At 35.6% G+C, this 12,327-nt stretch overlaps 1 protein-coding gene across 3 annotated transcripts; it reads right to left on the bottom strand.

Annotated features, from left to right (window-relative positions):
- Positions 1-1,419: 1,419 nt before the first annotated feature.
- On the bottom strand, positions 1,420-4,059 carry LOC145097673 (uncharacterized). 3 transcript variants are annotated; one of them, XM_079035294.1, is made up of 2 exons: positions 3,838-4,059; positions 1,420-3,230 (listed from the first exon to the last, which is right to left on the bottom strand). In XM_079035294.1, exon 2 carries the CDS (start codon positions 3,197-3,199, stop codon positions 1,619-1,621), a length of 1,581 nt encoding a protein of 526 aa, XP_078891420.1. In that variant the 5' UTR covers positions 3,200-3,230; positions 3,838-4,059; the 3' UTR covers positions 1,420-1,618. The 3 variants fall into 3 exon arrangements, with proteins under 3 accessions (XP_078891420.1, XP_078891423.1, XP_078891422.1); XM_079035297.1 differs by having other exon boundaries at positions 3,831-4,059; XM_079035296.1 differs by lacking the exon at positions 3,838-4,059 and adding an exon at positions 3,554-3,762.
- Between the last annotated feature and the right edge of the window lie 8,268 nt (positions 4,060-12,327).

Here is a 12,327-nt window from a genome sequence, read left to right on the forward strand (position 1 = left end):
TGTGATATTATACATGACGTCCTCTACCCCAAAACGTTTCCGCCGTTCCGGTTTTGGGGTGTGACACATGGTAATGATGTTACATATTGTTTTCTGTATATGGATAAAATTATACTTAACATGTCCACTCAGTACCTTCTATAGTCCATCATGTCTCTCATGGCTCGGGCTTTCAACATGAAGGACCTTGGATCACTCGGTTATTTTTTAAACAATGTAGGCACTCGTCATGTAAAACACCTCATAACCCTATAAACTTAAACACTAAGCTCATCAGTACTTCTGCAAACCCATATTCGAAATCCACATGTTGTCATAGCTATGTCAGACTTTGCAATATGTCACTTCATGATACAAATTGTTTCCTATGCGGTCCAACAAATAGCTTGCATATACAATACCTACATGTCATGCATGCTCTTAAACATATTATTCATGGTGTGGAAGGCATTATCACCTATGTGTTGCAACTACAAATCAATCACAACTCCACCATAGGTTGTATGTTTTTAGTGGCAACCTTATCTATTAGTATTTTAAGTGACAACCTTCCTATCTCGGTCTAATGTAGAAGTTAAGTATCGCAGTGTCGTATATAGTTTATCTGAAGCTTGTTTGTTACGCAATCTCCTACTTGAGCTCCATTTTCCTCTTATTAATACCACCATTGTTTATTATGACAATTTGAGTGTCATTTACCTACTGTAAACTCACTTCAACATCAACACACCAAACATATCAAAATGAATATAAACTTTATTTGTGAAAAGTTGCTTCTGTGTTGCATGTTCTGTCTCATTATCAAATTGTGGGTGCTTTTACTAAGGGTCTCCCATGAATATTATTCAATGATTTTTGAGATAGTCTTAGCATCCGTCCACCTCTCCTTCGAATGCATGGGACTATAGATGATAAATATTATGTTGTATTATCAAATTCTTTTTGCTTGTAATAACTAGTCCTATAATATCTCCTAGGTAGTTATTACTCTCCATAGATAAGGATGGGAACCATTGTATATGTTGATCCGATAGGAATGAGAAAATGCAAGAGATTGCATTCTCATCGATCATCATGTCCATCATTGTGGTGACTGCCTCACAACATGGGTTCGAAGAAGACATGAAGACTACTTTTGTCTAAAAACTATTCTTTTAAAAAGTTGTATTGTATTTGTTAATGACTATACTTGTAATCGTTAATGACTACACTTTCTTTTGTAATTTAAGAATTACAGGGAATAACACCTAACGACATTGTAGATATTAACATCTTGTTGAACCACATAACTACCATGTCGATATTCTACTCCAATCACACATATGTTGAGCATTTGGCACAATTAGAATTTCAATACCATATTGATGATAGGTTGTGACATAAATCATTTATTCTTCAACCTAATGAAAACTTATATAGTTAAAAGAACAAACAAAGATAGATATAATTTCACTATAAGTCAACATTGTTCGACAAACCAAACAGTCATATAAAACTTGTAAAGTTATAAGATTGTCACTTCCTTTATTTATACACAAGTCAAACCTCAAAAACAAAATGAGAAAAAAACACATCAAAAGTCACTTACCTCAGTAGTTAAACAAGCAGTAATTTTTCATTAGGGTTTTCCATCTTGAAGAGAGATTACAGTTTCAAAAGCTCCAACCAATGCCTTCACTTTACTCTTTCTGCTTTCAACAAGCTTACTTGCTGTTTCTTCAATGACATTGTTAAACAACCCTTGAGCATCTTTCCTTCCTTGATCACCTTGATGCTTCAAAACAACGTTTTCATGACCATTGTTTGAAATAGAATCATTGTTTGTTTCTTTTTCATATTTCTTTTCAAAACTTCTTCTAGAAACATGTGGTCTCTCTTCATTTCCCTCCATAACTTTCCCTTTTCTGAATTTAAGCCTTCGAGGTCCGTTATTCTCAGATTGAAGATCAAGAATCTTTCCTCTTCTGAACCTTAACTTCACCCCTTCATCATCTTTATCTTCTGAAATTACCATTCTACCCTTTCTTGAGATCTTGTTGTTTTCGGTGGAGTTTACTTTCTCATCATCACTATCACTTTCAGTCTCTTCATCAGTGAAATCAGATTCATCTTCAAGAACCTCATCATCATAATAAGATTGAGAGCTTTCAGAAACAGGAGGCGCAATTAACAAATTTTCTTCAACTTCTGAAAAAGATTGGGGCTTTTCCAAGACTTCTGCCATTGATGAATCATCTTCAAGTTTGGAGCTTTCATAGACTGATTGTGTGATCATCGAATCTTTTTCCAACCCGTTTATGGAAACAGGATCATTCATCAATTCCAGTGATGGAAATGAGGGAGAATCAACGATTCCAACAGTTTCATGAATGTAATCGAACTCAATATTCCCACTTTTAGCCTCGGATTCTGTTTCAATTTGCTTGACCTCGATTTTTTGAACTATGTTTTGATCCTTTAATGGAGACACTTTTTTAACACTCTTATGTTTTATCACCTTCAAACTTGTAGCCCTACTCAAAGAAGAAACTTTAGGGGATTTTGATTCAACTGGAGTACCCTTCACGACATCTTTCTTAACAGCTTTAGGGGTAATCCCTGTCTTTTTGACAATTCGAATAGTATCTTTCTTCTTAACAACCTCTCCATTTGACGCATTTGACCCTGGACTTCGTTTCACAAGAGAAGTTGACCGTTGACCCAATTTGACCTCTTTATCTTTAGGTTTCCCATTTGCTGACATAACCCGTTTCAAAACTTGTGTCGTTTTAGATGTTAATGAGATTGAGACATCCTTTTTGGTTAATTCAAGAGGCGTTTGAATTTTGGGATCTTGAAAAGGTTTGATTGCTTTCTTTCTTTCTATTGGAGCTACAGTTGTTGTAATAACTTTCTCTTTATTGACAGCTGTTGATCTTTTGAACTTTATGGGGATTGAAGACTTTGATTGTTCATGTTTCTTACCATATTTACAGAAATCGTGACATGACCCAGTTGAAGCTCTGAGATAATTAGGGACGATGTTACCTTCTTCTCCAATGCTCTTTCGGGAACTTGGTATGCCCATGGAGAATCGTCTGGTTTTGCCGCCGGAAACGGTCAAACCACCACCATGACCGCCGTTCATAGAGCTTGGAGTACCTATGGACTTTCTTCTCTGCTTTCCATCTTCTCGAATTTCTTCACTTGTGGTATTCATTTAAAACGTAAAGCTTCGGGAATTTATCGACCTGAAACAAACAAACACTTTATCGTTATTCTGATCTGATTATGAGTGAATATATGCACAGTGCATTGGATCATATGGGTGTAATTTATGTGATATTGCATACAATCAATTAAATAGGAGGAATTGGAATCGGATCTGGACAAAAAACAGAATCATGACTAATAAAAAAAGCAATATGAGTTTTATGAGGAATTATGTTCGAATCATTTATACCAAAACTGCAATTCAACAACTTCTAATTAGAATCGAAACACACACCAATCGATCAACACACAAATTGAGCATTCAATTCGTAAGAAAAAGCACACAGGTAAACGATTGTACCTCAAATTTTCAAATCACATGGCCGAATTCAATCGCGAGTAGAGCTCAAGTTCAGAAATTTAATAAAAGTAATAATAATATAAACCCTTTACAATCATCATGATAGACCGATCAAAAACTTGTCACCACAACAACAATTAAGGTAACAAGAAATAGGACCAGTTAACAGAAAACGTGTTTGATGTCTCTTCCTATCTCTACCACTGCATTTAATCCCAATAACCAAAAGATAAAAAGAATTCCAAAACAGATGAAACTGAACAATCGGTTAACTTACAGCATACCTTTTCTGTTTCGATTACTTTTTTGAATTAGCTTAATAACGAAGCGAAGAAAAACGGAGGTATAACATAAATGGCGTTGGATTAAGGGTTATTTTTTGGATCAAGAACTCTATTTCACGAAAGGGATCGTAGAAGCAACGTCTTGAAAGAGTGGTTTATGGGTTTAATGTTTGTGTGCGAGATGATCTGCGTGTTTGTTGAGAGAGAGAGAGAGAGAGAGAGAGAGAGAGAGACGTGAGACGAGGGGGGCGGGGAAAAGAAAGATCATGACTGCGAATTGTGGGTCCCAGATACGAGATATCGTTTCTTATTTTTTTAAATCAAAATATCGGGTTGATATTTGAAGTTATCGGGTTGGGTGATTGACCGAATAAAAATCAAGTATTAATTTAAAGGAAATTGAGTAACCTAATATTTATGCATTGTTTATTAGAAAAAATTATCAGTTTGATTTTTTTTTTTGAAAAATTACTTTTTCCGAAATAGACCATTCCGGACTGATGTTATTTGACCTGATCCATTCTGATTAGATTCTGGGTACACCGTTACTTAACTTATCTATTTTAATAAATGAATGTTTTTTTGTTACATGTTACACTTTCATTCAAATTGTCAAATGTTATTTTATGGTTATTTTGAATTAATTTCTTTTCCACATGTCATTTTATGAGTTTTTCTATTTTAATAAATTTCACATAATATTTTAATGTAATAATCAAAATAAATGTAGTAATAAATGTATATCAATTTCATTAATAAATTTATCTTCTTATTTTAAAATTTTCAAATTAAATCTCATTAGTTTATTTTGTTTATTTATTTAAATTTAAAAGATAAAAAAATCAATTTTAATAATTCATTGGTTTTCGTATTTTCTTATAAATCCAAAGTTCTTAAATATTTAAACATTTATATTTAATTTATTTAATTAACCTATGTAATACATGGGTCTTACACCTAGTTATATAATGCATATCAAAATATCATCATATTCTTGATTTTATAGATAAAGAAGATATGACATATGATTTCGACGACTCGGTGATTTTATTGGAGAGTTCTTGACTAATTTGCTTCTAGTTGTATAATTTCATAATTAAAATTGTAATATCGTTAGTCTATAACACAAGGAACTACTCTATTACATTAATATTAAGAATGTAGTTAAATTATGTAGTTTTTTTTAGTGTTAGTAAAGACCAAAGTATTAGAAGAAAAAGTCTTGTTAGTGCCTTATGTTATACCACATCGAATATTTGTATTCAGGAACACACACAAAATCTAAAACATATTCGTTACCACCAAATCGATCTCTTGGACCAAATTGATGTTCTTCTAGATCTTACAATTATTGCATGTTTTTAATGAGCTTGATTTTTATCTCTTAAAAGCAACGATTCATATTCTTTTATTTAACCTAAACATAAAAATGTTGCAAATAAAACCCACAATAGGCTCCGTTTGTCGATCCTCTTGTTAATGTTGCATTCGAGTCTGAGATCGGTAGCGATTGTGACATGGATAAGGGTCCCTAGTGTTGGTCTGGGAGGTGAGTAGATGGTGTGTGTTGGATGATCAATGTATAGATAAACATGTAAGATGAAAGTTACCTAATTCGATAACTGAGATGGCGGGATCAGTAGAGGCTCCTCATGTGTTGTTAATGATGGTGGCAGTGTAGGTTTCTCATGTTGAAGATGAAAAGAGGGTTGAGGAAAGATGGTGGAGGTGGTCCGTCAGTGACCATGCACGGGGTGTCAATGGTTGGCGAGTTAAGGAGAGATGGTGGAGGCAATCGTTCAAATCTCATAACGTAAGGATTCAAAAGGGAGAAGAGTGTTGGGTAGGAGCCTAATTTTATTTCTTAATATTTTGAAATGTAAACCAACTAAATAAAAGAAATTGTAAAGTAGATAACAAATAGGCAAAATAGTCATTTTAACTTGGATTGGGACAAAATTGACAACCAAACCATTTAAAAATGACTATATTTATAAGTCAGAAATATTTCTATAATATAATGCCATCTAATTATTTAACAACAGTTTAAGTTAATAATTTTTATACTTATCAAATTTATTTATGTTACATTCATCCAATAGTAAACTTCAAAACCTTAATTAATCAGGAAACATACTAAATCGGTCAAACGTCTACCACGTACCAACAATGGTTTCCGTTTTGATACATGCCTAATTAATATCATAGTTATTAAATAATTACTTCATCGTAGTATGTTATAATAGGTTTTAAAACTTGGTGATAAATTTATGCCAAACGCATGTGGTGCATTATATTACCGCCACAATAGTAGCCGTATATTTAGTGGTTTTAGTCTCATGAAATTAAATATAACTATTAATAATATTAAATAATCTCATCTTAATTTTTCTACTCTAGAAAAAACAAAATACATAAATATGTCTTTTCCTGAACTACCCTTCAATGATCACGATACGGAAAACAATACACAATAACACAAATGACGTGTTATTGGAACATACAATATGAGCAACATCATATATAACCATCTTCTCTAGGGTAACAATACAAGGCAAATCAGAAAAGGTGACGAAAACACTTAAATTATATTGCATTTCTATGTTGTTCTCTTTACAATGTTGTTATTTTGGCTATTTATATTTTATATATGTTGTCCTTTTGCCGTTAAAAAAACATAAATACGTTAGGACGTTAGGATAGTTCTAGAATTTATAACAATTTAATGGTATACATGCATGTGTCACATGTTAATGATGATACACATGTGCATGTCAATATATTTGCTAATAAAAGAAATGGTAATGATGTTGCGTTACATTGTTGTGTACAATGTACCCATTTTACAAATATGACTTTTTATGCAAATCTTAGCACATGAAAAAAAAAGTTGAAGCAGTTTGATTAAATAGGTTTAACATCTCTATATATTATTCTCAACCCATAGAAAGTAAAGAAAGGTCTTTGTCATCTCTTACTATCTACTCCTATTATAAAGCATTTCAATTTCTAAATACACTGCAAAAATTATAGGATAATGATAGTTTACAATAATGATAGGTTGTATGTTTATCGTCGCCGATTGTTTAGCTTAGTTTGTTTGGTCTCATAGTATTTATTCTCCCATGTATTCCGTTTCCTCATCATAATTTTTTTTTGAGATTAATCAATAACAAGTTCATTGCTGATACCATCGAATTCTAGATGGTATCAGAGCAGGTTTCGAGATCCTAAATACAAGAATCCCTCCTGTTTCGATCTTGAAGGATGGCGGGAGATGATCCCAAGAACAAAGACAACATAGGGGAAAGTTGAGGGACTACAATCGACTACAATTCTCCCCATTACACTCACCCACAGGTTCACCAAAACAGCTTCATGTGAATGATGTTCTCAGTGACATCAACTACGTTGTCTGGTCCAGGAAATGGAGAATTTCCTCTTCGCCAAAAATAAAATCAAGTTTGTTGACGACACTATCAAGAAAAAGGAACCTCACATTACATGGCTTGGATGCAATGTGATGCAATGATAAAGGGTTGGCTTACGACTGCAATGGAGAAGAACATATGTAACAACGTGAGCTATGCAACTACTGCCTCACATATTTGGTCAGATCTTCTTGAACGATTTGGCAAGGAAAGCTCACCCAGAGCTTATGAACCGAAACAAAGAATTGCAGTGAATCAATAAGACGGAGCCTCCATTTCCACATACTTCACGAGACTTCGATCTCTATGGGATGAGAATGCGTCGATCCAACCACTCCCACACTGCACTTCTTATAATTGTTCCTACGATGTTGGAAAGAGGATGGACGAGTTTCAAGAAAAGGAACTCTTGTACTAGTTCATTATGGGGCTTGATTATGAGTTTCATGTCATCAAAACACAAATCCTAGCAACCAAACCCATTCCTACTTTGGGCAATATGTATCATATGGTGGTGGAAGATGAGAGGCAAAGGTTGGTCTCGAATGACAAGAGAGCTCAACCCAAAATTGCATCATTCAAGGCATTCCAAAGGAGAGATGGAAACTCTAACGCGTTCAAAGAGAGAAACTTGACAAGAACCACCAAAGACAACAAAGAAAGAAAAGAGAATGACCATTGCACGTTCTGTGGAAAGAATGGACACAAGAAAGAAGGGTGTTTCAAATTGGTGGGATAACCAAAGTAGTGTCTAGGAAAGAAAGAAAAGGGAAAACCGAGAGCAGCCTACATTGAGCCGGAATCCAACCCCATACCAAAGTTAATGAATGAGCAGTACTAACTTTTTGTGAAGCATTTTTCTAAAGCCAACAATCAAGAAGTCGTTCCACGTGTTGCAAACATGACATGTAAAGTATGGAGTAAAGGTGAGTGGATTATTGACTCTGGCTGTACCGAGCACATTACATTCTTGCCCAGTTTACTTGAAAGCAAGAAGAATGTACCTTTTGATTCACCAATGGTTATACCTAATGGTAAATCAGTCCCCATTGAGGAAAGAGGTGATTGCATGCTCCCAGGGGGTAAAAGTGAATGAAGTTCTTCGTGTGTAACGTCAAAAAATAAGACCATATTTTTTTTTGTTTTTAGATTAATAAACATTTCCCAAATTATTATCATAAAACCAAGGTTATCAATATGTATCAATGCATCCTCAAAATCAAAGTAAATCACAAAGATGCGGAAACGAGTGGTGTGTACTCTGCAATCATCCCAAGCTCTTCCCTTTGGAACCAGAAGTACCTAAAACATAAACTGAAAACCGTAAGCACAAAGCTTAGTGAGTTCCCCAAATACCACATACCATATATACACAAATAAACATATATGGGCCCGCTCTTCATCAGGCACCGCCCGACATCGAGCCTTGCTCGGTATACACTGATCAGGCCCCGCCCGACATACATATAAACATATAACATATAAACATATATACATGCAGTAATCATAAAGGCACATAGCATACAATATAGTCATCGGCCCCCGCCTGGTAAGCATACGAGTACAAAACACATGCAAGAGTCACGTAGACATCTAGCATCCTAACATAAAAAAAATCATGGGCCGAAATTGGTGCCTTCAACCCGCTAAACAAAGTGAGGAAACTCACCTCGAACTGCTGAATCACGCTGATAAATCTTTGGATGATGGTTTAAAAAATCCTCGAGCTATCAATACCAAATAAATTCCAGTTAATAATTGGATTCTAATCCATAACCATCAGTCCAAAATTAGGGTAAAAAGACCATTTTACCCCTTACATAGTTTGATCCAAGACTAAGACCCAAACCTACAATCCAAAAGGCCTAATTACCAAAATAATCATCCAAGGCCCAATTTTCCAAATTGGGTCCAAACCCTTTCATGGGCCTTTTCCAAGAGAACCCAAAACAGGCATCAACCCAAAACTTGATGGCCCAACAAGGCCTTAAGCATCTAAGTCCAATAAAGCCCAAATCGAAGCCCAACTGGCTAAGTACGCGGGGCGTACTTAGCACATACGTGTAGCGTACTCACTTTAGGGCTTGTATGCTAAGCGTACCTTCTTGTACACCCAATGTAGTTCCCCGTTTGGCCATTTTTCATTTTCCAGCTCTTAATCTTTTAGGACATCACTCTAAAACTTATATTTGACTTCCTTGAGATGGTTTATCACGTAAAGTTGCTAACTTTACATGCATGCAATGATTTATGAAGCTCTTAAAGCTCAATAGGACTTAATAGATGCCTTAATGCATGCATGAGACCATAAATCCCATAACGTTTGCACCTTTAAGCTTAAGAAACTCATAATATGCCTAGATCTAAAATAATAAACCCCTCAAACGACTTAGCTCATCAAACTAACCCAAAAAGGGACCAAAAGCACAAAAACCATGACATGAAGAGATCTAAACACACAAGGGTAAAGTTTAGGACTTTATACCTCAAAAGTCACCAAAAGATGGAGCTAAATGTGGATCTCTAAGCTTCCTTCCAAAGAACGAGTCTAACAACTTCTTCTTCTTTCACTTCAAGTAGCCTAAACCACCAAAATCAAGACCAAGGCTCACGATGTAACACCGTAAAATTTGAGCAATTTTTTGCTTTTGAAAAACCATAAAATATCATTCACATTCATTTTAAAAAAAACATTGTATCATCATTGTATCAGTACAAAACCCCAAGATCTAAATATATAAAATCCAATATGCGTGTGTACGAATCATGCCGACGCCTTCCCGCGTTCATCACTGGTACCTGAAACACATAACACAATAACCGTAAGCATAAATGCTTAGTGAGTTCCCCAAAATACCGCATACAAAACATACGCCACTCGAGGCTAATATACGACCCTCTGGTCGATGTGTCTCAGCGGGACCCTCCAGTCCCGTAGCTGGACCCTCCGGTCCGGTCTATAACATCATGCAACACACATATATCACATAGCACATAATCTAATACATAACACACAGGACCCTTTGGTCATCACATAACACCACTCTAGGTAACATATAGCAAGAAGACTCACCTCAGGTGTCTCGGTAAGTCTCTATCTCCGTAGAAATGTGATCTAGCCTCCGCCTAATCACATAAAGCAAATACTCCCATAAATATAACTATACTCCAACCTTTCTTAACATCCTCAGAAGGGTAAAAGACCATTTTACCCCTCTCCTGGCTCAAATGCCTCACTGTTGACCAAACCCTAAAAGTCAACAAAAGTCAACGGTCAAACTTTGACCCGACTCGTCGAGTTCACTTGGGCGACTCGACGAGTCTACACGTGTCCAATGACTCTCTTAGTCCCTCTCTTGGCACGTCAAGTCCTTCTCGTGACTCGACGAGCCACACCTGGCATGAATCGCGGGGCCACCCCGACTCAACTCGTCGAGTCTCAAGAACAACTTGGCGAGTTCTGCTTTGAACTCCATTCCCCTAACTCTCCTTGACTCACCGAGTTATTCCTCAACTCGGCAAATCTACTCACTGAGTGATTTACGGGACACTGTCATCCTACTCGCCGAGTCGTTCTTCGGACTCGGCGAGTTCATGCCATGCACAAACTCCACAGACCTCCTGAGGTCAGATCTGTTCCTTTAATTCATAGATCTGGCCTTCCCAAGCATGATAATCACGTAAAGTTCAGACCTGTCACACCCCCAAACCTGAACGGCGGAAACGTTCGGGGGCGGATGACTTCATGTGGTAACGTAACAAATGAATACATAGTAAAGAAAGCAATACAACCATCATATATATAATTGAAAGTTTACATTTGTCAAAAGTTACATGTTCAAAACCAATTACAATATGATGTCAAAATGCGAGATTAAACTGGCGCCGCAGCATCCCTTCATCAAAAGCATAATGATACCTGAAATTACTGATTCTCTGGGACATACAAGTAATTTTGAAAGAGTAGATCAGCATTTAAGCTGGTGAGTTTCATAAGTATTTAAGTGACAATGTTTGTATGAAATGAAATGTTTTTTCTTTGTTTGTTTGTGTTTAGAAAATCCTATATTTTCTACTAGTATAAAAGTAGCATTCACTCAAGATCAATGTTTGTTTCTAAAATGTATGTAAGTGTAAAATAACCAATGTGTTTGAAAACCTTGTAAATCAATGCATTTTTAATACCCCATGTGAGTTTTATAACCATACTATTGACTCGGAATGCCTATACACAACGTTCTTCAGGCGTTGGAATGTTATGACGTTTGTCACCCCAAACGGTGGACTGTAGCTAACAGTTAGGGCGCGGGTTGTCAAGCCCGTATAGATCTATACACAAACACCATGCCCCCCCTCCAAAGGATTCTGGTATATAATACAGGACTTGAAATGTGTACTCGAACGTACGTGAAGTTAGTGTCTCACAAAAACCGGTGTATAAAAACAGATCTACTTGTTAAAATGTTTCGTTTGTTTTTGTATATGAAAGTGACTTCTTGAAATTCATGTTTCTAGTACATAAGAGTTAGGAATTTGTTCGTAAAACTATACCTATTATAGTTTTCTAAAAGTGTGTCTGTTTGTTTAGAAATACCTAGAAAAGGAATCATTTGTTATGAAAGCGTAGATTTTTGTAGAGCCTAAGATAGACAAGTATACATATAATGTAAGAAAAGTTTAGTTTATACATGCATTACAACAATTTATATTTCAAAAGATAGAATGCTATTGTAACATGTGTTATATATATATGAAAGTTCTCTATAAAGTTTATAAAGCACATGCGATTTGGATATATAAAAGCATATAAAATAATTCTTTATTTAACACACGATAATAATCGTGTGTTTACTTGTATTCCCCCCCTTGAGAGCATATAAAAGCATTTAGAATATTTAAAAAGGTTGATTAAGGGGTATGAACTCACTTGAAAGTTTGAAGATAGCGAGATGGAAAACCGGGTAGAGTTTCGTCTCGGGAAACGGATTTTTCTCGGGATTCTCGGGAATCTCGGGAGTAAAATCGACCCTCGGGACTTGAGCAAAAAGACCAGAGCTTC

Source organism: Lactuca serriola, chromosome 4, assembly GCF_051521515.1.
Source record: "Lactuca serriola cultivar US96UC23 chromosome 4, Lser_US96UC23_V15, whole genome shotgun sequence".
Taxonomy (NCBI): Eukaryota; Viridiplantae; Streptophyta; class Magnoliopsida; order Asterales; family Asteraceae; genus Lactuca; species Lactuca serriola.

Coding starts and splice junctions, on each gene's coding strand:
- LOC145097673 (XM_079035294.1), bottom strand. CDS start 3,199: ATGAATACCACAAGTGAAGAAATTCGAGAAGATGGAAAGCAGAGAAGA.